Genomic DNA, 27,704 nt, shown 5'->3' with positions numbered 1-27,704 from the left:
CAGCACAATGGATTGCTTTATGCTAATCTCATCGCCCAGTATCATAGTAATATCTAGGGTTTTCTTTATTTTGTTCCCTTTTTAATTTTATCATTCTAGGGTTAATTTATTAAGTTTTAATTTTGCCCAAATTGCTATTATAACATCACTGTTGGAAGTTAATTTAGTAAACCACGAAATCAAGACTTCAATTTCAATCCACAGTGTAATCTGTTTTATGCTGAAATTCATTCAATTTTAATCAGAAACCTTTTTCATTAGCTTCTATTTCAGTTCAATGTCTTGTTTATATATTTCAACTTTACTCAAGTGTTATTATCTCTTCTCTTCATCATTTCCACAGAGCTACTCCTTTATTTATTTTACCAACCAAAAAAAAAACAGACTTTGACCGGTTCAAACAATGTCTAATTTTTGTCTTGTAAATGATTCCACTTCTGTTGCTGGTTTCATTTGTTCTCTCTCTTTTGGTGGTTGACCCCTATCTGTTAGTACTTAAGCTTTTTCCATCGATGGTTGGAAATTCACGGTTGGTCATTTGACACGTCTGTCTCATTTCGCATCGTGCTTCCGGCAATCTTCTTCATTTCTCCCCTTTTATCTTTGTATGATATTTACCGACTGTCTTCAGTGATTGCAACTTAGTGGGGTGTTTTGTTTGTTCTACACTTGAGAGATGAAGATTTATGATGTGGTACTTGAGCATAATGCACGCTGTCACTGGTTGAGTGGTTGATGAGAGTGGAAAAATGGATTTGGTATTTGTTCTTTTGCTATTCACTAGTGTGTGCTTTTCTGCGTTGGCTGGGCTTGATTCACAAGGTTCAGTATGCTGTTCAAACTTATTCGGTGTTAATCTTTAAGCTATGTAAAGATTTAGCTGAGTTTTTATTTTCTTCACTTCCTTTTCTCTGTCATGATGGTCTGGCACACTGGTATTATGGTTCTGAGATTCATTCATATTTAAGCACACTGGTATTATTGTTCTGCCTCTCTGAGATTTAATTTCTTCGTAATCCTTTTTGTTACCCTACTGTCACCTTTGGTTGACAAAGTGACACTTTGATCCATCAACTTTTTGCCCTTTTCCTATATCTTTTAGAAAAATCATTTGGGTTTTTTCAATTTATTTAAATATGCTCCATATGAATGATCGTACTTTCAACCATGGAATAAACTATTTGGTAACGGTGCTTGGAAATTAATGAAAGTTTGAAAATTTGGATCATGTACTTACTGGAAAGAATCATTATCCGAGAATTGTGTTCGCAACCTGTACCTTTGCACATCATTTATGAGGAATACATGGATAAAATGTTCGTTTACAACATATGATAATCTTATCACTTTTATAATATTGCAGTAGAAAATGCTATGGATTTTACATCTATCTGCCTTTCTGGTTTTGTCGAAGTTGCAAGTGGATTTGGACTTTCAGTCTTTAATAGATGTATAATTTATATGTTCATTTCAGAAGATGCGCTGTATGCGTTGAAGTCATCATTGAATGCTTCTACGAGCCAGCTTACAAACTGGAATAAAAATCTAGTTGACCCTTGTACTTGGTCCAATGTTGAATGTGACCAGAATAACAACGTTATTCGAGTGTAAGATATTCTTATTATAATATTGGAAACATCCACTGGCTTGTTTTCTTTGAAGAGAAATGCTAAGAACATTTTCTCTAGTATAGTTTTCTGAATATACTCTCTCTTGCCGGTTGAAATTTATTAAAAACGACAAAATTTTATGGATTCTATAACTTATTTAACAATCTCTCTTTTAATTTTGTAGTTTTCAATAAATATAACTAACAAGAGAGTGTATGTACCTAATCCTCCTCTTCATTTGAATATTTAGTTTGAGGAAGATTGTGACAGCTTCAACTTCATTGGTACTTCAATATTTTATTCATAACGTATAATTATACATATTACTTCATTGCAGTTCACTAGAATTTATGGGATTCACAGGATCGTTGACACCAAGAATAGCATCTCTGAAAAGTCTTGAAACTCTGTAAGTATTTAATATGAAATATCCACAGAACTATCTTCTCCCTCTGCCCTGTCCCATATTTCAGTTCATAGCCTTAACGTTCTTGGTTTGTTTCATTTTAGTGTTGAGGCATAAATTCATGAAATTACATGGATGCATTAAAACCTTTTACCGTTGAATATACTATCCTCTGTGTATCCGATGAACTGTAGTACACTATTCAATCATTCAGTAGGGCTCCTACTTTGTAATTGTTAATTTAAGAAAGTGAATGGAAAAATGCATATAGCATTTGTAGTGTGTATGGAATTATGTAAACTTCGGTTACTTTTTCAAGAACCATATGATGTTTTTTGGTGAATTTTGTGATTTTAAATCTTACATTCTTCACGCTTTCAATTATTCATCTTTTTCACCTTTTTTCTTACACATTTACCGTGAAGTTCTTTGCAAGGTAATAACATCACTGGTGACATTCCAAAAGAATTTGGAAATCTTACAAGCTTGGTCAGATTAGATTTGGAAAACAACAAATTAACTGGTGAAATTCCCTATTCACTTGGTAATCTTAGAAAGCTTCAATTCTTGTAAGTATGGAGTCTTAGCATCTATTTTCCTTTTGTAATGTCCGGAAGTATCTAATTTTGGTCTTCAACTAGGACATTGAGTCAAAACAATCTTAGTGGAACTATTCCAGAATCACTTGCCAGTCTCCCAAGCTTGATCAATGTGTATGTTAATATTTTTTATACTCGTATTTTGATGTCAAGTACATTTTATTATCATTTGATATCTGATGGATTGTTCAAACTTCTCTTTTACAGTATGCTAGATTCAAATGATCTTAGTGGGAAGATTCCGGAGCGGTTGTTCAGCATTCCTACATACAAGTACGTATGTTAAATCACAACTAGATACCTTAAAACCAAAATGTGAAATTCTTCAAATACATTTTTTGACAGCAATTTTGTATCCCGGACCCAAGGACTATACCTAAAAGGCTAAAACACTTGGAAAGTGGATGCCTAAAGAACCCATGTCATCAATTTCATTCAACATTGTTACATAACCAAATGGTAGTCTATGATTCTAATGGTCATCTCTGGTTCCACTTTTTGATCTTCCTCTGAAAGATTTGTAATCATCACATATTCAATTTCTCCTACCTAATTTAGAGTTCTCATTGCCGAAATTTTTTCCATACACCCAATATATAATATTGAATGGCAGAAGTTTAAGGTGGTAGTTTTTTGTTACTTTAAAAGAAATATAATTTTTTATTGGCAAATACCGATCAGTTTCCTAAGGACCCATGTTAAGGAAACAATAATAATAGCCTTTTTTTCGTTAGGTGCGATTGGATACATGGGTCGTACAATACAATTGAGTTTGTAACAAACCAAAATTTCAGTGATATTATTCAACTTGAGATCCTTTTCCATAATTTCCTCCCATGTCCTTTTTGGTCTCTCTGTATCCCTTTTTTCAAGGCTAAAAAGCCATGAAATCTACTTTCCTTATTTCTAGTGGCTTTCTCTGTACATGTTCAAACCTAAGCTGATTGTCCATCATTTTATCCTTCATGTAAGTCTCAATAATATCTGCTTGTGTGCAATTATTTGATATCTTGTTTTTTGTTTTGTCGTCATACATCTAACTTTTCATGTTTATGGTGTCCTTGGACAAAACTACAAATTTGTATAAAAAAATCATTCATTGCTTAAATAGGCTTATTTGTGTTCCACTTTGTTTCACTGTTTTGCCCATTGCAGTTTCACTGGAAATAATTTGAATTGTGGAGTGAGTTATCATCATCTTTGCTCATCTGATAATGCAGTTCAAGGTTACTTTTATTAATACTGTTTTGATCTGTAAAGTGTTTTCCTTCTCCCACCCCCTCCATTTACAGGCAACAAGCTGAAAACTAGTTTTCCTTCATTTGACAGGTTCGTCTCATAAAACAAAAGTAGGCCTCATAGTTGGAATAGTTGCAGGTTTAGGTATTATTTTTTTTCTTGGTTGTCTGCTGTTCTTCTGGTACAAGGGGTGCAAGCGTGAAATTTTTGTTGATGTTCCAGGTTTGAGTTCCTTTTTCAGCCTTCACAATGTTTTTGTAGATTGTCTATAGCTTCAGAATTAGTAGCTATTGATCTGGTGACACTGCCTGCACATTCTGCTCAAAGTTGATCTAATGCTATAAAATCGTGAATTTATGACATAAGTCACTGTTGTCCTCATTTAGATTAATTTTTATGAATGGGTACTCCATAGCTCTTAATGCACCATCTCTTTATTGGAATTTCATTTTTCTTTTAAAAAATACTGGTATCCAGTATTAATATCTGTAGCATCTGTGTGTCTGCAGTAATATTTTTTCTATTTTAGAGCATCTGTCTAATTAATGTAATAGTATTTTTTATTGATTAGGCTTAGTTCTTCAAATTTTATTTCAAATATGTTTTTGGCTATCCTTTTCCTTCATTTTGGTATACTGACAACTTATGGCTCATTGGGTCTAATAACCACAAATTAGGATATACCTCTTTTGAACCATCCATGTCCGGTAAAGGTGGGATATGGTTAAATATTTATGAGATGAATGGGGAGTTTACTGGTTGAAGTATCTTGTAATGCTTTTAATTGTGACAACTAGTTCAATGTATGCTCAAGAGCTGAAGAAAAAAAAGTTAAAACAAAGAAACAGTCAAGTTTTCTAGTTTAACGTCATTTTTAAAGGTTGATATGAACTATCTATTTTAACATATTTTGAAATTTTCCCTTGCTGATTAGCTATTTGAATATCTTTTTTCTCATGTATTTTCAGGTGAGGTCGATCGCCGAATTACATTTGGTCAAATAAAAAGATTTTCCTGGAAAGAGCTACAGATAGCTACAGACAACTTCAGCGAGAAAAATATTTTAGGACAGGGAGGCTTTGGAAAGGTTTACAAAGGTATTCTAGCAGATGGCACAAAAGTTGCTGTCAAAAGGTTAACCGATTATAAAAGTGCTGCGGGTGATGCTGCGTTTCAGCGTGAAGTGGAGTTGATAAGCGTAGCTGTCCATAGGAACCTGTTACGGCTCATTGGTTTTTGTACTACTACAACTGAACGTCTCTTAGTTTATCCCTTCATGCAAAACTTAAGTGTTGCCTATCGTCTACGAGGTATTGAGTAACATTGCATGTTTGCGTTACTAGTCTGCTAAATTTTAAATTTCACCTGCTATAAGAGAGTATAATCAGTGATTGCTTTACTTTGTAACCGGGATTGGAGGGTCATGACTCATTCAAACCATTTTAACATTTCCTAGATATGATTGGTTGCATTAAGTAATCAAAAGTTTAATCTAACACAATCAGGACACTTCTGGTTTGTATAAAGCTCCAGAGTTCTTTTGGAATTTTAAGTAGTTATTGACTTCACATCAGACTTTGGGGAATAGAACAAGAATGTGAGAGATGAATATGAGAATATACGTGCTTTATCGACAGAAATCTATAAGTGTGTCATGTGAACTGTTATCATGTAGACCTGCTCACTTTTAAATATTCATCTGTGGGCTGTTTCAAAATCCTGAAAGCCTGATGTGACATCAAATGTAACCGTGTCCGAATTATGAATTCTGTATCTTTGTCTGGAAATATTTTAATTTGAGGGTAGCTGAAACCTCTGCATTGTTTTTAAGTTTGCTTTCATATTTTAAGTGAAAATTTATCTGCTTTGACATTGGTGCAGAACTCAGACCTGGGGAACCCGTTTTGGATTGGCCTACTAGAAAACGAGTTGCTCTAGGAACAGCCCGCGGCCTAGAATATCTTCACGAGCAGTGTAATCCTAGGATTATTCATAGGGATGTGAAGGCAGCTAATATATTACTAGATGGAGATTTTGAACCAGTTGTTGGTGACTTTGGTTTGGCAAAATTAGTTGATGTTCGAAATACTACTGTGACAACTCAAGTTCGTGGGACAATGGGTCATATAGCTCCAGAATACTTGTCCACAGGAAAATCTTCAGAAAGGACTGATATTTTTGGTTATGGGATTATGCTTTTGGAACTTGTTACAGGTCAACGTGCTATTGACTTTTCACGTTTGGAAGAGGAGGATGACGTGTTATTGCTTGACCATGTGAGACAGCCTTATTTTAGTATCACTTTTTTTCTCACTAGTGTGGACATGGATGGAAGTTGTTGCATGCCTGTTGGTGCTTTGATCATGTCTACTTTGGCATTTTATTCATGCAAAATGTTTGGTTAGCATATGAAAAAGTTGATTTAGAAAAACTGATCATGAATAGAACCGAGTTTAGAGTGTTCTTGAGCACTTTTATTCTAAAAAGGTTAAGTCATTTTTATTCAACACAAAAATGACCAAAAATTGTTTCAACTCAATCAATTTGGACACATCTACTTTTTAGCGTGAGATTACTCATGTGAATATATATATATATATATATATATATATATATATATATATATATATATATATATATATATATATATATATATATATATAAAACCTGAAATCATGTTAGTTGGTAGACCCAATGTGAAGTCTAAAAGTGATATAAGCTAATTATAGTTGGACTTTCTGCATGCTTATCTAGCTGGGAACAAGTAGAACTATGTTTTATAAGTCATGGTTTTACATTCTATAATGTTGATGATCAAAAGGTTAAGGACATGTGCTTGTTAACTTCTTGCATAAGCTCTGAATTATTCTGCTATACCTGTTGATTACTACTATTTTTACCATATTTTGTTTGGTATAGGTTAAGAAACTGCAACGGGAGAAAAGACTAGATGTTATTGTGGACTGCAACCTAAAGAAAAACTACGTAATAGGAGAGGTTGAAATGATTGTACAAATTGCATTACTCTGCACACAAGCATCTCCGGAAGATCGACCAGCAATGTCAGAAGTTGTAAGAATGTTAGAGGGAGAAGGGCTTGCTGAAAGATGGGAAGAATGGCAGCATGTGGAGGTTGCTACGAGGGAAGATTACGAGAGACTACAAAGAAGAATGAACTGGGGAGAAGATTCAATGAATAACCAAGATGCCATTGAGTTGTCAGGTGGAAGATAAGAAATTTAGGCCATTACACTTGATGTTGTAGCACACTATCACCCTTCATAAGAAGTTAATTTGATTGAAAACAGACATAGGGGTTATTGTTTTCCAAGTGTAAAAATATAGGTAATAAACTTCAGATTCCGAAATTTATGACTAATTTATTTGAACGAGATTTTAACCTTTTTTCCCTAGGAAATTACTGTTATGTAGCTAGTGATGAGAAGGAAAATTGTTAGGATACAAAGTCTGTCCTTTATAAAAGAATTTGGAATAGTATGCACCGATCTGCTATATAAATTGCATAATAATGCTGGCAAATCAAACATGGTAGTTTCAATTTTTGGGTCCAACTTATGCAACTATTGTTTTTGTTGCTACAAAAAACTAGCTAAAGACAAGTAGTTTGCACTGGTCATTTGTGACACTTTGCTGGTTGGAAGTTGAAGCAACAGCTTTTGCCCATTTTCGGATCTTTGCTTTCATACCCTCTGCATCCAAATTAACCAATTCCTCGTGCACTGCCACAAGATACAAAGGAGGTTGCTGTGGGAAAAGGGGATTCCACTTTTCCAAAGAGATGCCACATTCTTTGTAATCCAAGCCTGCCATTGCCATAGCTTCAATAGACATGTTTTTTAACAGGATCAGACGAGGGTACACAATACGATGATGCTAAGTGAGAGTTGTGATTTGTGATTTGAGGTAGCAGCTACCCACAAGAGCAATTTATATAGCAGAGGAAACAAAGGTTGTTGTAGTGTCTTAATTTGCGGTTAGGTAACTGAAAACCGACCAATTCACGAGTTGTGCATGCGCAAATTTCATTTAGACATGTGCTTTTGTTTGTGTCCCTAAATTCTAGGGATTGGGGATTTTTTTGGTCACTACATCGTTGAACTGATGAAGCTCGCATCTATTCATTAATGCCTGAAATGGAAGGGCATGCAATTGCAAGAAACATGTCAAATCCGTGCCGCGTTCATTAATGTCACCAGTTTACTTACTACTTCACTTTGCACTAAATCCAAGTTTAAAACGTGATCAATTTGGAAATAAAGGCAGAGGGATAGCGAACACAGGAATGGCATGGTAAGCAGTTCTGAAATTTTCAGGTGTTTTAATCATATATTAATTATATATACTGCAAACTGCTGTTAAATTTAGCCGTTTCATTGAGCTTAAAATTCGTAATTGTCTCCTTAATTACTGAAAATAGTGTAAGTAATTAAACTGTTTGCCACTAGACTTGTTTCAAATTGTTGTGTTTGACAAAATTAATTAAAAAGTTACTTCAAATTTGACAAAATATTTTTTATTAATTGGAAGCTCTTAATCGGAATTATTAATATGAGTGAACGGTCCAACAAATTAAATATTTTGAAGTGATAAAATAATTCGTGTGACTTAAAAATAATTCTATTCAAATAAATGTTATAAATTTTTATGTCATTTTAAGTATTTAGAAAATAAGAGAGTTTGTATTTTTCTTTTTCTTGAGATCATGTTAGTTGATATATACTTACATCTCTTTGGCTTTAAAATACAAAATCATGTTTCTTATATTTTTAATAAAATGACAATACCGGTGTCTCTACTTTCTTTAAAATAAATAAATCCTCCTTCCTTATTTTATATAAAAATAATATATTCACTAAAATTTGTACAAATAGTTCTATTCTCCCCCTCCCTCAAGGTTCTCCTTTATGTTTATCTTTCCAACTTCTTGTATTATGTTTTCTTTTATATACTAATAATTTTTAATTTATAAATTGATATATAAATTAATCAGTTTAGTGACTAATTATTTTTTATCTTTGAAATTAAAATTGGTTGCTATTTAATTTTTTTTTGTAATGTTAATCAACATTAAGATTATAAATAATTATATTAATTTTTATGAAGTTGAGAACTAATTTATCAGGATTAATATAACTTTAGATATTATATTTATATATTCTGCAAAGGACATATAAGTATGAATATTTTGTTACGAGATATTTAGTTCAATATGATAAGAAAATATAATGATATATATACATGTAGAGTTTGTATGATAATTAATAATTAATATAATTTGGTAACTTGATTATTATTTTGTGAAATTTTGTATTCAGTTAATTAAATTGTGTTGAATTAATATGTGACAATTACCTAAATTGTGACCAGCCTAATTTTAGTACATATTGAGTAAAAAATTGATAAAAAGTCTGTATATAGGATTAAATCGTGTGTTCATAATAATGATATCACATGTTTTATACATAAAATGTTTGTAGATATTCAAAATCATACCTATTTTGAAAGTTAACTATAGGTTTAGTATATATATATTATTTCTAATATTTATTAAATACGAGTTAAATATTTTTAGTCCCTACATAATTTAAAAATAAATAAATATAATTTTTTTTAAGTCAACAACGTTAATTATTTTTATATGTTACCATTTAACAAAATTAACACGTTATTAAATTAAAAAATTACATTCATTAATATTAAGACGTAAAACAATAATAATCAATAAATTTTTATATAAAAACAAAATATCACACTCTAATTTAAAAAAATATTCATTTACCTCTTATATATGATTAATAAAATAATTAAAAAATCATATTCATTATATTATTTAAATAATTAAAATTATATGTAAATAGAATAACAAGTTAATACGTTTAATCATGTATTTTATATCTATATTATGTTTTTTCTGCTTGACCTTAATTTTCGTATTGTTTAATCCTCCAACATTTCAGTTTCTTCCAAATATTTTAATTGTAGTTATTTATGTTACATATATCTTTTAAGCACTTTATTCTGAGTATTAATTCAAAAACAAATAAAATAGCTTTAGATTATAAAGTCTGAGATTATTAGATTATATACACTTGAGATTCCAAAATTCCTTATTACTCCTTATTACCTAGTTACAACATTTGGTCAGAGTTACAACCCACTTTTTTAAAATTATATAAATGTGTTATAATAATAATTTTATTTAATGTTTCACTTTGATAATAAAATTCAAATAAACTAAGTAAAGATGAGACTAAGATTTATATAAATAAATATGTTGAAGTTACAAACCTTTCATAAATAAAGAAATATAAAAATAAAGTATTGTCTTATAAAAAAAAATTATGATAATTAATCAATTCTAAATGGAGATAAGAAAACAGATTTAGAAGATTCAAGGAAGAGTAATAACAACTCTTTCTTATGTACGTTTTTCCCTTTTATTCTTTAACTAACACTCTAAAAACATTATAACAGTTTTTCCAAAATTATTTCTAACTTCCTAATCTGATCTCTATATGTCGTTTCTCTCTTTTATAATAAAACACGTAAAGATTAAAACAATGTAATTGAAAAAAAAAAGTTATATATTCAATTTTAAATGAATAACAATATAGAAAAAGGTGCAGAAAATAAAAGGAAAGAAAAAGAGTAATAAAATAAAGATATATATAAATTTGTTAAATTCCTAGCATCAATTTACATCAATATATATATATAGTTAAAAAGAACAAATAAGTATTACAGATTAATGATAGCGAATTAAACATGGTGTTGACTTATTTGTGATTTGTGACAGTGTGTTGCTTGGAACATGAAGCAACTGCTTTTGCCCACTTTTGGATCTTTGCTTTGACAGCTTCTGCAGTCAAATTAAGGAATTCATCAGGCTCTGCAAGAAGATGCAGAGATTGATGTAGATAAAGGCTGTCGCATTCTTCCAAAGAAAAGGCACATTTTTTGTAATCCATGCCAGCCATTGCCATGGCTTCAATAGACATGTTTCCTGAATGACGCTATAAGTTATTGAAGTAGCAGCTAGCTAGCCGCAAAACCAATTTATACAAAGGGTTGCTGTATATGCTTTGCGTTTAGGCAACTAAAAATAAACTAAGTCACGGATAACTTCACTGGTTTTAGACTCTCCAATTCTACACGTGATATACTGTTGCTTCAATTGGATAAGCAATAACGTCATCTCTCACTGATGCCATCATCTTTATTCAGTCAATGCCTGAAACGCCATGCAAGAACATGCATGTTAGATCCGTGCTCAACATCATTTTTCACCAATATAATTGACGTATTCTGCACATCTTCAACCTAATTTTAAATGTGACCCTATTTCAGAAATTAATAATGGAGAGGAAGGACCTTTTCTCCTCAAGTTTTTTAATGCACTGATGTTAGTAAGTGTTCACCAAATGTCGAGTAAAATGAAGGAAATTACAGAAAAAAAAAATGAAAAGTTGATTTTGGCATTCTTACTATATATAATTCAATAAGTCACTTGAATTTATGGAAGACTTATGATTTTGTGTCGTTGTAAAATTTATAATTTTATCTATATAAATATTGTACTTAACAATTTTATATAAGAAAAGTGTAATTTCATCAGAATAAGTTTACAGCATGATTCCCACGCTATATAATAGTATATAATGTTGTTAAATAATTATAATTTTTTAATTCCATTTTACATACAATTCTATATGAAATAAATATATAAATATTATTCTATACTTCGAGGTCGGATGACGATTACAAAGAACTCAACCCATTAGTTAAAATATATATGCATAATAATTACAAAAAAACACGTCATCTTTGCACTTTGCAGCATTTGATGTAAGTTAGGACATTAGCATATGTCAATTGACGTTACTACATCATTAAATGTTGTATGTCCTAAACTGTCGACGTTTAATGGATACCTAAAATTAACTTTTACACTACAATTTTTATTCATTTGAACACATTTAGACACCGACCCTGTAACCCTCCAAGTTCAGATTTTTTTTATGATTTAAACACAGTTTAACGATGGTTTCTCACGAGTGCTTTACACATCGATTTTGTGAACATCCAATATCATATGGTTTAATTCTGTACAGCCTGAAAACTCGAGCTCGACAGCTAGGCAACTCAAATTCGACAAGAGTTTTACATCATATATGATATCGGTAGACTCTCAAAATCGATGTTGAAAGAATTTATGTTGTCAGTCCTAGTGACCAACATCTAATTAATTATTTTATTTTATAAAAATGTCTCAGTATTTTTTTAAGTTAATTGTTTTACGGGATGACGTTAAACGTCATAGATGTTGAAAACCTATTTCGTATTAGTGTATTAGTGTGCGTGTATGAATTATTATATATGTTGGTTCCACAAGTATGAAAACTCATTCTTTTAAAAGAGCATTAAGGTAATACCCGTCAAAATAACTATAGGGTGTTTATTTGGGTAAAAAATTGGAATTTATATATCCTCTCTTTAACACTTTAGCATTGTTAATGACATATACCACTTAAATTGATAGTTGGTTTCTTTTAACCTAAAAGTAAATAAGTCGTCTTCTTTCTTTTATTTACTTTTTGAAACAAACTATTTCCCTGTCTTGTTCCTTTCTTTTCCATTGCTTTTCATGACGGTTATACTGTTTTTCAACCATTGAATTGAAGAAACTGAAGTAACTACAATATGAGAAATGCAACAAAAAATTCTTCATGTATACATAACAAAGCTGATTAACGAAAGAATACATGGACCATATACAGGTATAAAGAACAAATGGAATACAATCGATCAAAAAAGAAAAAAGAAAAAGAACATAATCGCTTTTAATTACTGGCGTGCATGAAAGGATGACTATCCATTATAAGAAGAATCTCTGAAACCCTAAGATCAGCTTTGGTGTGATTGTCTGAAGCAACAGCTATGGCCCATTCACGCATCTTCATTTTCACCCATTCCATGGCCATCTCATTGTCCAACCCTAAACCACTGCTGCAATGACCTTTCTCAGGAATTAAAATTTGGTTTGTCTCAGACATTACCTGCGGAGGCTGCAACTGTTTAAAGCTCTGTTCCAATGCACCAACATTGATTGTGTTCTCCATGTAATCCATACCAGCCATTGCAAAAGCTTCAACTGACATTTACAAAACCTTGTACTCAACTTTAATTACTGAAACCAAGTACCTAGATTGTCGTGTGGGGTAGACGTGAAACAAATGTGACAAATGATTTATAATATGCAAAACATGGAGCACTGTGGTACCTTATAAATACCATGATATCAGTGCATTGTTCCTTTTTGGCTGCTAAAAAGGTCTAGGGTGCACGGGCATTTCATGAAACAATGTAAAACGTAAACGCTAGACTTTGGAGTTTCCAATCTCTGACCGCACGGGTCTTACTTAATTTCCTGCAACAAATATGGACTGAATTAAGAGATTACCTTCTTACAATTTTATTTTATTTTGCGTAAAATTATAAAAATAACAGAGAAATTTATCTTAATATAGGTAATGACATAGAGAGAAAATATACAAATAATATTATAAAAATATTATGTTCTGTAAATGATATAACTATGAATTAATATCTATATAGATATATTCATTCAGCTATGACCAATGGGAAGTTGGGAATTGCTTAAGTTATAAAATAGTTAACGATATCGTAGGGCACAAATGGGACAGATGGCTGCATACCTCGTATGCATATGTACTAATATGAATATGGAAGTAAAGAATATGCTTGACCATTAGGAATTTGACAAATCTATCTGGTATTGCTTTTGGATTTTGTTTCTCTTAAGGGAAAAGTGATGTACTTTATTGAAAAAAGTAAAATAATAACAATATTCTTTTTCATTGTTGACGTATATATACCATGTACGAATATAATAACCTGTTAAAATGCATTTTTTTTTCATTTGTAACATTTTATTCAAAATTATAATTTTCTTGTTCAAAACATATTAAATTTGAAAGTGGAAATATCTGACTGAAACTAAAAGGTAACCGTGTGAATACATTTGACCATGTGATTAAACATGCATTGTTTTGGGATATTTTATAGAAGAATAATATAAGCATGTCAAACTATTGACCATGTCGGAAACTGAGTAGTAGTACGAAGTTATCTTCACAACTTTTCTTCACAAACTCATGTGACTTCCATTGTTGTTTGCTACAAGGTTCGAGGAAATGAAGGTGTAGAAGATGAGTAATTTGATGTATGTACAATGTATAAGATGATGTAACCCATTACGATATGGAATCCATTTTTAGAATCATTATTGACAATAAATCACAAATTTGATCAGCCCACGATGGTCAAAAGAAAATTCAGATGACTATAGTGACAAGTTTGGATTCAAACTATATTTCTTACTACATTAATATTATAGGGTATGAGACACTACAATAAAATCATAAAATAGTAATTAAATTTAGGGGAAAAAAATAATTAGTCATTGTATATTGACTAAATTAGAAACTATTTTATAAAATAAAATTTTTTAATATCTAAGATAATTTCTATTATTAATAAAAAAATAAATTGATTTATAAATTAAAGTTTAAGTTGATCTCTAATTTTAGCTATTTTTGACTTACTTGCTATTATTTATTCTAAATTAGTCTCTATTTTAAATTATAAATTAATTTAGAATCAATAGTTAAAAGCTAACTCTTTAATAATTAATTGAGAAATCGAGTTTGAGGATAAATATTAAATATGTGTTAAACTTTATGTGAATAGCACAATTCTTTATCTATTTGTTGGAGAATTAATCTTTACATGAATAAGTTAATCTGAGTGTGAAATTTTGATTTTGAAAAAAAAATCTTAAATTACATTTTAATTTTTTTGTGAATATCTCAATTAAGTAACTGAGTTACCTATTATATATAAAATTTATAAGATATATAATCCGTACATCAAGTATTAAAATACTTATTTTTGCTATAATAAAAAGGTTATAATTTTAGTAAAAAAAGTTTGATTATTAATTCTATTAATAATTTTTCTTATCGATTAAGGTAATTAAAAATAATTCATTATGACATATAATTACTAGAAAGACAAATTTATATTAATATATAATTACGTTAATTTTTTTATTATAAATAAATGTGTTTCAAGATTAATTTTATATCAATCTTGTTTTTATCCTAATAAATAAATGTGATGATTACTAAAGATAAAACATGTGTTTATTATACCTTAATCATTAATACAGATTGAAACAAACTCAACAAAATTAAAAAAATTATATTAAAATTGTAGGGTTTTTTTTTATTGTAGTAAAAAATAAAGATATTAATATTTATTGTTTATGACTGATTATTTACCCAAATTTATATGTTTATTATTTTAACCTTTCATGCCTAATTATTTTTTTCAAGCACTGAAAGAAATAATAAATATACTATTTTAAAATGTTAATATAAAATGGATGAAAAATCTTTAACCATGAAAGAAAGAAATATAAAATAGCTTTTTAGAAGGAAAAATTATTTTTTTTCCTACTTTACGAAAATAAAAGTTAACGTTATCACATAATCACATATACAGGTGAATGTTGTAACTATACGAAATATTTCGTATCACTGGGAAAAACCAACTTCAGAAAATTTTAATATATATTCAACTGTTTATTATTGATCAACTACTCTAATTTTAACTAAAACAAACAATTGTTATTGATAGCCAAAATTCGTTGGAAACGTCAATACACCTTCGATAATGACATTATTCAGATAGATTACTGACGGATTCAAATTCGTTAGTAATAACGTTGTCGATAATAATTATTTACAGATTTTTATGTTATCGAAGGATAAATCTGTCAGTAATTATTGAAGGAAAAGTCTATCGATAAGTTCGTCGATAAATATATCGATCTGGGTCATATTCTTTCTCTTTTTCCTTCTTTTGTTTTCTCATATTTTAAATTTTTTTTATCAAAAACTTTTTCTTCATTTTTAAACTAAAACAACAATCCAATTCATTCCAAAACCAAAATCAAAGATTAAACTTAGGTTCTCCAATTGTTTTAAAAACCCTAAAATTGGGAAAATTTCCCAATTAGTTTTTGAGCACAACACGCGACCACCATATTGGCAGCACTGCTCCGCGTGGTTCTCCAACGACAGCGGTGGTGTTCTCCCATGGCAGTAGTGGCATTCTCCCATGGTAATGGTGGCATTCTTCCATGGCAACAGTGGCGCTCTCCAACGGCAGCAACGACGCTCTCCAACGAAGCGGTGGCGCTCTTCAGCGACATCTGTGACGTTCTCCAACGGCAGCGGTAACGCTCTCCAACGACAACGGTGGCAGTGTGGGAAGATGATTGTTCGAGAGAGAAAAATGGTTGCAAAGAAGGTGAGAAATGGTCTTGAGATGAGAGGAAATAAAAAATGACGAAACTGATTTGTGATAGAGAAAAATGTAGTGTTCTTCGCACAAAGATAGGGAAAAAATGGGCGAAAATTTTGCCGTTCTTTTTATCGACGAAATTACCAACAGATTTTGGTCGTCGAAAAGGTAAATGTGCACTATCGACGAATCTCGATAATATCCGTCGATAATTATTTTTTTTACATATATTAGTAAAATCAATCGGTAATATACATTTATCGATAAAAATTATTTCGTCAATAAAATATCGTCAGTAATTTCATGTATTTTTGTAGAATGTATACAAAATTTATATTAATGCCTTTTTTTTAACATATATATATATACTTTGTGATTTATCTACTTTCACATTCCCTCTTCTCTCGAGTATAATCCGAATAACACAACTTTGTAACTAAAACTTGAATAAAGATATTTTTTTATAACTTTCATTTTATATATAGTTGATAATTATTTATAAGATATAATATTATACATAAGAAACTTTTTAAGTAATTGCATATAAAATAAGTGAATTCAAAATACCATCTTCCACTCCACACATCCTCGTGTAGTATTTAGATGGATAGGCTTTAAACTAGATTTAAACAAAGAATATATAGAACATGAAAAATCAATCTGTGTAATACACTCTTTCTAAAAATGTATCGTTTAAAAATAAATCTATTGGAAATCATCTATAAAACTGCATTTCTGTTTACAAACTCTACTATAACTAGACAGTAATAATTTCCTTATTTTATTAAAAATAAACGAATTAAGAAAGAATAGTTGTGCTGACACATGATCATGTGTCACTGTTATACATTGCATAATTATTCACCATGAAAAGATAAGAAAAGAAAAAAATTCATATCTCATCTAAACATAAAAGTTTCCCTAAAAGGGAATTCAGGAAATAAATTATGAATCCGAATCTGCACAATGTCATCCAATTGTTAGCAAACTAAACTTGTATAATACAGTAATTACTAATTAGGTAATAATGAAGCTTCCTATGATCATGGTCAATGTTTGAAGTGTTCTCGCCATTGTTTTCATTGACCCTGACCATTGTGACCATACAGCTTCCACGGTTCTAGCTAACGTTTGCTGGATATTGTTGAAGGTAACAGCATGTTCTGCTTCCTTCTCATATTCGCATGCGTTGTGATCGCGAAGAAGATGGGTGGTAGGAAAGCCATAAACATGACCCTTCGTTAACCTTCTCACTCTATTAATGTTCTCTTCGTCTTTTTCTTCTTCTGTTGCAAGCAAATGGGATGGCGGATACTGCTCCAAATCTTTCTGTTCCCACTCTTCAATATCCATGCCAAATTCCACGTCACTTGCACCCGCCATTGCCAACGCTTCCAAAGACACCAACATTGTCTCCGCTTGCTCTTCGTACAAAATCAAATTCGTGTTTTCAGAGTGGTTGGTTTAACTGTCTTGTCTCAATTCTCAGCGTGTTCAACTGATCTTGCATGGTTATGCTGCAAATTATACTATATATAGGGAAGAGGTCTCAAATTGCGGGGGAGCATGGAGAATCACGTGAGATGAGAGGTCAACCAAGTACAGTGGTCATAACATAACAGATCATTGAGGTGATGCAATTGCGAACGTAGTTGTTGTCAAATTTCAACCCCAAGAATAGTATGAAGTGGGGCCAGCCGCCATGACTGTATCTCCTCGAGCATGCTCTATTATTGTTTTTTCATGATTGCATTGGTTGATTATTATCTTCATGATGAAAAAGCTTTTCGTCATCTACTTCTTTTACTAAGTTCAAACAACTTTTTTGAAATGATTTTTAACGAGAGCATTATTGATGAAATCGTTTTTTTTAGAGTGTTAATTTATGAAATGATATTTTGTCGTCATATAAAACACAACAAAAACATATTTTTTATTGTAATTTATGTGTTTCTTCTTCATATATGGTAATTAATATTTTCTAATATAGATCAAGAAATAAAATAATTTATTACAACTCGATTTTGAATTAAGTTTAAAATTTATTTTTTATCATAATATTTATCTTAACAAAATTTATTATCATTGTTAATATTTAGTGTATTTGAAATATATATATATATATATATATATATATATATGATGTGAAAAATAAGTTGAAAAGTTATATTGACCAAAACTAAAGTTTATTATATAAATAGACACGGATTTTATTTTAAGTTAAACTTATATTTTATTTCTTAATAGTTAATATAAAAATGACTAATTTATAAGTTTAGAAGTAAAGTAGCACCTTTTTAAGTCTTGTATCTTCGTATAGTCGATCTGTGCATGCACTTGTCTGCATTTCTAATCTCCATTCTCAAACTATAGTTTCATGTACATTGTTCAATATGTACTATTTATTATGCGGCATTGATTTTGTCAAATGTTTAAATCAGTGAAATGTCAATCCAATTCATGTCTTCATCGTATTAGTAAACGTGATTAAGTTACTTATTTATATTAACAACCCTATTCTGGATTTATTTACCCTTTATTTCACCCTCTAAGTTACTTAATTATATAAAGTTACTTAATTATATAACTTATGTGTTATCTCAACCAAACGCACTTTTAACGAAGAATAAACAAATTTGGTGATGTATTCATGTCCTCTCAACCAAAGACACTCTCAACGAAAAAAAAAAAAATGGGTATCAGCCATGCTAGGTGCGGAGAGACCTAAAAAGACAACATATGTGACGGTGTTTCAAAAAGGAGCCTGCAAAAAGGTAGCCCCAAAGTGAAGATTAAAAAGCTTGATTCCTAAAAAAAACAAATTACTGTATATTTCAATATTTACCAATTCCCATCAAAACAAATTTCTATAAAAACAGAGAGATATTTTAATTTATGTCTATTTGTTTATATTTTTATATACTTTTATTTATAAATTTTAAAATTATTTTCATGTTTTATTTATTTTGAATACAAACATATTTCATAATCTATTTACATTTTAATTTAATAATAATTGATAGTAAATAATAGTTTTAATGTGGATAAGTGCGATATCTTCCAATGTTTGTTATAAGAGAATTTTAATGCTTAAAAGCTGCAGCTATTATCACCTTGTTCATTTATTTTATTATTTTAAGTAGTTTTGTCAGACAAAAAATTAGTAATGATCTTTTATTCCGGTGTGGGTTTGATAAAAACTTACAATCCTTCAATAAAATAAAGACATAAATACAAATATAGCAATAAAATTTAATTGAATATCCCAGGAATACAAACATATGCAATATCAATTACTCAGAAAGCCTAGCACTTCCTCTAAACTGTAGTCATCAATGGACCCAAAATCATCGAAAAACCCTTCCGGCAACTCCTCATCCCCAAAGCAATTATCCAATTCAAATCCACTGTCAGTCGTCAACATTGGATTTTCGTCATCACCCTCCGCCACTTGCTTCCCTTTATCCTCTTCGTCGCACGCGAGCGCAGGCGCGTGGCCCTCAAACAGCGCAATGTGGCTGAACAACTTGTCCTTCCTCGAGAACCTGGTCCCGCACGTGCACTTCCACCGGCACTCTCCGCAGTGCTTCACGTGGCTTTTCAAATCCGAAAGCACCGAGAAGTGCTTCTTGTTGCACCGGGTGCACGAGTACATCTTTGGACAGTGGCTGCGCTTGAAGTGGTTCTTCAAGCACAACGCCGACTTCAGCGGCCGAAACCGCTGGTGTAGTTTGTTCCGGTTGCAGCCTTCGAACGGACAAGAGAACCGCATCGCGCCCTTCGCCGAGCCGGTTTCTGACGGCCTCGCCAGTGCCTCCGGCGTCTTGAACTGATCTCCGTGCGCTCGCATGTGCATGCGGAGATTCGCGTCGCGCCGGAATCCTTTCCCGCAGATCTCGCAGAAGTGGATGTGCTCCGCGAGGAGTTCCACGGCGTCGAGCTCCACGATTTCGCAATCGTCGTCTTCGACGCCGTCACCGTCCTCGGGAGGTTCGAGTTTGGAATCGAGGAGTTGCTTGTGTTTATCGGTGGCGGAATGTTCCGGCTTCGGATACGACGACGCATCTGGTGTGACCGCGGCGGTGGAATGTTGGGAGTAAGTTACGAGGGCGGCACCGTTGACGATGATTTGGTGGATGGATGAGATGATGTGGGTGGAGACCATAGCAATTTGATCGGTGGTGAGAGGAGTGCTGGTGCTGATGGATTGAGATAGGAAGTGCTGCAGAGAATCAATTCTTGCCCGAACCTGGGAGAGGTTCTGAAGCGGAAGCTGAGGGTTAGCAGTTACATTCGGATCCTGGGTGTTAAAATTTAGGGTCGGATCTGCGTTTGGGTTGGAGTTGGAATTGGGCATGATTTCGATCAGGAAGTTCAAAGGCAAAGGGAGAGAGGGGAGAAGGAGGGTGCGCTGATTTGATTGGGTTGTGTTTATGTTGCCATGAGCTCACATGGATTGAAGTTAAAAACCAACTATTTACGTTGACCCTCTAAAACTTAAGAAATTGATGCAGAGAGACACCTGAGCTGCAAAATGCTCGTAGACAATGGAAGTCTAAATTATTACTTACGTTAGTTATTAATGTTCTAGGAAAAAGTATTAGGATTAGTTTAATAATTAATATTGTAATAAATATATTTTAAAAAAATTTAATAGTCATACATTTAACATATATTTATAAGTATTTTTATGAATTTATGATTAAGATCAATGTAATTATGATAAACTTTATTATAAAAATGTTTAACTTAATTAAAAAGGTTAACTAAATATGATTGACACCCATTGATTTTATTCTAATTTAGACTATTAATTTGGTGTAATTTAGTCCGTATGTATTTTTTTTTTAAATTAGGTGGGTAAAAATAATATACAGAACGTGAAAGATAAATAATATATTTAATTTTATTGATTATAAAATTTTAAAAGTTTAATATAATTAAGACCTTTGATTTTCTGCCATTCACGTTGGCCATTTACAAACACCTCGCCTTCATTCTATATTGCTAGTCGCTTTCTTGACTTCAAGTAGTTAGAACACAGCAAATGCATTTTTGTTTTTTTGTTCATTGATTTTGTCGGGCATAAGATAAACTCAGTCAAGAAAAATATGTTAATTTATTGTTATGTTCTTCAACTTGATGAATAGAATCCAATTAAATCCTTAATTTAGTATCTGTTTACATTGTTGTTATGTTGAACATGACTCTGTTAATTCTAACGTATTTTTTTCTTTTATTTATTTTTCAATGTAAAATAAACTATATTCGTTGAACGCAATTTTCACTATTTTCCAGACGAATTCTCATTCATCTAAATTTTAAAACATTAAATATTTTATCTTCCCACCAATTTCTCATATTCTTTGAAAATGAAAATAAGCGATTTTTTTGTTCCGTTTATTTAAAAAATGGCCTAAAACTGAGCTACAATAATAACTTTACAAAATTCATGTGAGTTTTTTTTTCGCTTATTTATGATACAACCGCAGTTATTTTCAAGTTAAGTATAATGTTTCTACAAACTTATAAAAACTACTAAATTAATGTGTTTGATATTTTCAAAGTATATAAACGGTTTAATATTTCTTACAATGACAAATAATGAAAAAGACATAATGAGTATTGAAAATGATACTTGACAAAATTGGTCAACTAAAGAATGGAAATAAATAAAAATGAGAAGTTTTAAACACGACTCTTCCCACATTGATTGCATCAGATTATCACTATGAGGATTATTAGTATTTATTTTGGAGTTTTGTGTCTTTGGAGAATAGAGAAAGACATGTATAAATTATTTTTTGTCTCAAATTTTAAAAGTGTAAGAATTTTCAAAGTGAGAATCATGTTACACCCGAAACAACTATAATTATTCTTGGTATTAATAAATATATATATATATATATATATATTAAAATATTATAATAGTATGAGAAAACAAAAAATAATTTCAAAAACCAGTCCTATTAATTAACTGAATCTCACTAGCAGTCTTTTCTTTTTTTAATTTTTTTATTTGGTGTTTTGATATTCCAATTGATCAAATATATATATTAAATATATTATATTTATAAAAAAAATGTATAGAATTTTCATTAAAATTATGATATATGTTAAACTTGATTACTAATATGTTTATTATAAAGTTAACTAAATCTATTTTATCAACTTAAATAATTGGAAAAACTTGATCAATATGTACTATCGTATTTAAGATATTATTTATTTTAAATTTTGAAAACTCCAACGTAATTTCACTCCTAAAATGTGGTTAAGAGATTAAAGAAAAATATGTATATAAACATTAACAACTTTTATTTTCTCTATTGATTTCTTATTGTTAGAATAAGAAAGTGTCTTTCCTATTTATTTATTTTTCTTCTTTTAGGTAGATCCCGTGGAGGTTATTCATAAAACTATATTTGAATTAATCTTAATCACGTGACTAAGCTAGCATGTCTGACTAGTAAATAGGAAGGTTATATTACATTATTATAACACGTGTATTGCTTTATTTTATAATGATGATAAAAAATATAAAATTATTATTATTATATATTGTAATAATTATAAAATTAAATATAATTAATTCTATAGTTTTATCGTAAATTGTAAGATCTCGAAAATTTAAATCACCTCCACCTGTCAAATCACGTCTTTAATGCTGTAAAATCCTGTCCAGAAATTTTATTAATAAACGCACCACACCCTCTCGTTCTGAGCACCATTTAATGCACACTCGTCACACGTGCAGTACCATTAAAACGCACTCACACTCATTCTGCATGCTGCTGCCAAGTGTCACTTTGGAACATTCGAAAACGTTAGTGGAATCCAAGTGGCAGCAGGTGAATGGACGTTCGTCCTACGTGGGGAGAGAAATTAATTTTCTGAAAAACACTTTCCCACTTCTCTGCATGCTTCATCTTCTTCCCTAAACTCTTGATTTCCAAATTCTCTACCTTCTCTCTAGAACCTCCATCTTCTCTCTACCATAACTTACATTCTTCTTCTCCGATCCAATTTCATAAACTGTAGAAGCAATCCAGACGTCATAAGCTTTCCATCAAACCGAACAAGTTCAAGTTTTGAATACTGGTACGTTCGTCCCTTAGCTGTTCATTATTAGGGCTCATGCAAAACCAAATATGGTTACATGCATTCTCTTTATCTGAATCAAGTTTGATTCTGGAATTTGTTTTAGTTTGCAAGAAGTTAAGTGGTCTGAGGATAGAAGTGATAGTTGGGTGAATCCGGGATTTCGCGTTAGGACGTTCGTTCACTACTGATCCAGGTAAGGGAAGCTTATTAAGTTTAATTCATGTGTATGTGTTGTACTGTATGATATTATTTGAGTTATGAAGCATGAAATCTGTGTTAATTGATCTTTGGTATATGATTTGGATGATGAAATGATATATGAAATTTATGAAATGTGCTATGATATGAGTAGTTAAATGTATGAAGGTTTATACTGAAAAATGAGTTACTGTAATTGAGACTGGAAATATGAAATACTATGAAAATGAACGTTCGTTATCGAACGGTCTTTGACCGTTCGGTATTTTGTACTTTACTTGAAAACAGAATTCTTTCATTTGGAAAGAATACTGATTTAGGACGAACGCCCTCTTATATTAGTCTTACGTTTAAGCGTTCGGCCAAACGTAGGTGCACTGAGAGTTATGCGAGAAAGTGAGAAGCTTAGAAAAATACCATCTTATATACTTAGTCATTCCTAAATAATTCTCTTCACTATGATTATCTTATACATTTTCCCTTCCTATTAATATTCCGCTTCAGCGATGGGTCTCGACCCAGAGCGTACGTTATGGGTAGCGCTCGGTCTGATACCGAACGCTCGTCCTTACCCTTAAATTCCCAACGTATGAAAATAGCGTTCGTCCAAACAGTAAATTAATATCCGTTACCGCGTTCGGTCATTGACTGGCGGTTAATATCTTTTATAAATTCGTATCCGTATCAATATCTAAAAGTCTTGCGATGTCTTTATTCATTTGGATTCGATCTAAAGTCCTTGAATTTAAATTATTCTAAGTATCAGTTGAATCGTTCTAGAGTCAGTCCATTTAACTGATTCAAGTGGTCATAACGTCCGTCCTTGGAAAGACGTTCGTTTTCTTTCTTTCAGAAACGAGTATCTCTCGGTACCTTGTTAACGTTCGTCCTCATTATGAAGGGGGCTGAACGCTCGTCTTTTTATGAAAGTGGAACTAAGAATGAAAATGTGATTTAGAGGGAATTGTATAATGTGTGAACGATATATGAGATGAAACTATGATTATGGAATTTGAACGAGCGTTCCAAGGAGGAACGTCTCTATGATTTGAATATGAGAAGTTGTGTAGTATGACCATGGTAAATTTACTGATGGCAGTTCATCCTGATATTCCGTGAGTGCTCGTCCTCAAGTAGAGGGGAGTAGGTCATGTGTGGGAATGGCAGGAGGTCCTAGTCCTATTGAGTACTTTGGACTGATAGGGCTAACCTCGGGTGGCAGCTGTTGAGTGTTTCCAGTTATCACATCACCCGGGTGCACGAACGCCTGTAGGTACATGGATTCATACAGTTCGGACGGTCTGTCTTATGAGAGTTTGAACTGATTTTATGTGTTGTGATATTTTATGAATGTTAAAATGCTATGTGTATGAATTACTTGTGAATTAAATTCAATAAGCTTACCCTGTGTTATTTCCTTGTGTTGTCGTTCGTCCATGAACGTTCGTCCTGTCTATGCAATGATCATCCGTGTGGATGTGAGCAGACGGAGAGGCGTTGCTTGAAGAAACACTGGAAGAAGAAAATTTGGAGGACGCCAATCTGGTCGAAGTAGAGGTTAAAGCCGAGCCCTAGAACGCTCGTTAGTTGTAGCTTTTATTTTCTGTCAGCTTTTGGACGTTCGGTTAAAGTTTGTAAAACCGTTCGTCTTTAAACCTTGAAATACTGCTGTATGGTATTTTATCTCTGTACGTAAGAACGTTCGGTTTTGGAATTTTATGTTTAGTGTAAAACTGCATGTTTTAACTGTTAATTGTAATTAATTCTAATCTATGGTAATTACTATATTTTGGGATGTTACATAAATAGTTTTTATTTATTTTGTAAGTAGCTTTATAATTAAAAAAATAGTTAAGATTAAAAAATTGTCAAATTAAAGAAAAATGGTTAAACTTTTAAGAAAATTACTTAAAGAGTAAAATTGATAAGTTAATTATTTTAATTTTAAAAAATTATTTAAATAGTAAAATTAAAAAAATAAACATAAATACTAAAAAAATCTCATTTATATATAAATATAAACATGATAACTAATTCTAACAATATTATTTTAAATGTTAAGTCAACAATTTTAAAATTATAACAATACTAAGGCTTGATTGATCGGAATACTAAGGTTTAATTGATAGGAGGATTCCTACTTTGTGTTAATTTAGTCTCATTTTTTAAAAAGTTTTACATTTATACGATAGATGTTGATTTATTCGTTTTGGATGAATGAGTTTGATGTATTGATTTATTACAACTGATATAATAAAGGATTTTATTACTTTTACCACCATATTATGGAGGTCCAACCATTATAACTATAAGTTAACATTAATTTGTCTTAGATGCATGTATTTATGAATAATAATTAGGATTAAATATGTTTTTAGTCCCTGTACTATCACGCGATTTTGGTTTTCGTCCCTCTTTCAAACTAAGGTACATTATAGTCCTCCTTCTTAAGGAAACTTTGATTTTAGTCCTCCAAACCCAACGACGTTAAAAAAAGGTCGAGGTGGCTAACGGTGAAATTATACGATTTTTTTTTCTAACATTGAGTCAGTCTTTCTCAGCTTTTCTCTCTCCCTCTCCCTCGTCTCCTTCCATTGAGTCAGTCTTTTCCACTGTCACCTCTCTCTCTCTTCAACTTCTCTTTCTCTCTTATTCCTCCAAACCCATTCCAATTCTCATTCTCATGGGGTTGTTACCTCTCTTGCAATGCCCAATCCACAATCGCCACCTGCGACCCTCACTTTAAGAAGCACAAACCCCTCATTCCTCCAAACCCATTCCTCTCATGATCATGTCTTGCGACCCAAAATGGAACCCGAGAGCGTTAACCGCACTCGCCGCCACCGCGCCTTGTGGAGTCAGAACCTACGGCGCAGAGCTAGAACCACTGACCAAATCGCCCTTTGATTCCAATATCATTCGAATACTCCGAAACGAAATCGAATACCAACACGAATACGCGCCACCACACCAGGTTAACAAATTTCCAAATAACCATACACTAATTTTATTCCATTCTATCCCTTTAATGAATTGATGATTTCGTTAGAATTAATGTTTTTAATCCTTGCAATGTTTGCAACCTGATACTAAATTCAATTCGTTTACGGTTGAAGATAAACGTAGCGAGTAAGTGGTTACGATTAAAGGGAAGTTTGGGGAATGTGAGGATATTAGAATTGAGGCACCGATGTTTGATGGGTGTGAACATGTTCCTGCGTATGGGGATGATAGTTCTGGTGTGAATGTGCGTCTTCACCTTAGTTTAATTGTGGATATATCGAAGGAAGAGAGAGGGAGAAAAAATGAGAAACACTGACTCAGAGCAAGAAAAGAAAATCATGTCAGTCTACCGTTAGCCACGTTAGCTGGTTTTTAACAGTGTTAATTTTGGAGGACTAAAATCAAAGTTTCCTTAAGGAGGAGGACTAAAATGTACCTTAGTTTGAAAGAGGGATGAAAACCAAAATCGCGTGATAATATAGGAAATAAAAACATATTTAACCCTAATAATTATTAACCAGAGTGGTTTTGAATATTCGTTAATAAAGGGTTATAAGGCAAACACTTCATTTTCCCAAATATAAAATCCTACCATTTTAATTTATTTCATATTGGTGATTTTTTATTTTACTGCATCTTCACAAGTTGAATGTTGCACATTAGAGAGTAGTTGAACAAGAAAAAAAATAGATGACTATAATTTTTGAAAAGAACATGTTGTCCTACTTTTATAATTCTGAAAGAAAAATTATTTTTTGATACACCTAACTTTTTTACATTCATTTTATATTATTCTACTTACTTTTTTTTTTCTTGAAAAAATACCAAATTTTATACTTTTATAATCATTTTATCGTTATATTCTATGTCAAATGAATATAAAAGTGTATATGGTATTATTCCTCATCATGAACCTATTTTCTTTCTTATTTATGTGTGTTTGCTTTGACATGCATGACTGTCATTTTTGTTTTTTCTAGGATTAAATGAAAATTATTTATACTATATTCTGTTATTCACATCCAAACACATAATCAATTATGTTATAAATATTATGATTTATGTATTTTTTTTTCAATACAATCATATTAATCACCTTTTTATATTTTAACTTGAAAAAAACATAAATAAATG

At 31.4% G+C, this 27,704-nt stretch overlaps 2 protein-coding genes and 1 pseudogene across 3 annotated transcripts; 2 read left to right on the top strand and 1 right to left on the bottom strand.

The window, feature by feature from the left end:
• Positions 1–315: 315 nt before the first annotated feature.
• Positions 316–7,254, top strand: LOC108329087 (probable LRR receptor-like serine/threonine-protein kinase At5g10290). 2 transcript variants are annotated; one of them, XM_017563094.2, is made up of 11 exons: positions 317–822; positions 1,475–1,607; positions 1,948–2,019; positions 2,442–2,585; positions 2,658–2,729; positions 2,823–2,888; positions 3,771–3,841; positions 3,945–4,076; positions 4,823–5,164; positions 5,736–6,130; positions 6,774–7,254. In XM_017563094.2, the coding sequence occupies exons 1-11, from the start codon at positions 750–752 to the stop codon at positions 7,086–7,088; spliced, it is 1,815 nt and encodes a 604-aa protein (XP_017418583.1). In that variant the 5' UTR covers positions 317–749; the 3' UTR covers positions 7,089–7,254. The 2 variants fall into 2 exon arrangements, with proteins under 2 accessions (XP_017418584.1, XP_017418583.1); XM_017563095.2 differs by lacking the exon at positions 3,945–4,076 and having other exon boundaries at positions 316–822.
• Positions 7,255–19,450: 12,196 nt separating this feature from the next.
• Positions 19,451–20,909, bottom strand: LOC108329088 (zinc finger protein STOP1 homolog). Its single transcript, XM_017563096.2, has one exon. It carries the CDS (start codon positions 20,620–20,622, stop codon positions 19,555–19,557), a length of 1,068 nt encoding a protein of 355 aa, XP_017418585.1. The 5' UTR covers positions 20,623–20,909; the 3' UTR covers positions 19,451–19,554.
• Positions 20,910–26,358: 5,449 nt separating this feature from the next.
• On the top strand, positions 26,359–26,886 carry LOC108327661 (uncharacterized; annotated as a pseudogene).
• Positions 26,887–27,704: the final 818 nt, after the last annotated feature.

The sequence above is a fragment of the Vigna angularis genome, chromosome 2, assembly GCF_016808095.1.
Source record: "Vigna angularis cultivar LongXiaoDou No.4 chromosome 2, ASM1680809v1, whole genome shotgun sequence".
In the NCBI taxonomy this organism is placed as follows: Eukaryota; Viridiplantae; Streptophyta; class Magnoliopsida; order Fabales; family Fabaceae; genus Vigna; species Vigna angularis.
This window is presented reverse-complemented; position numbering and strand designations above follow the sequence as displayed.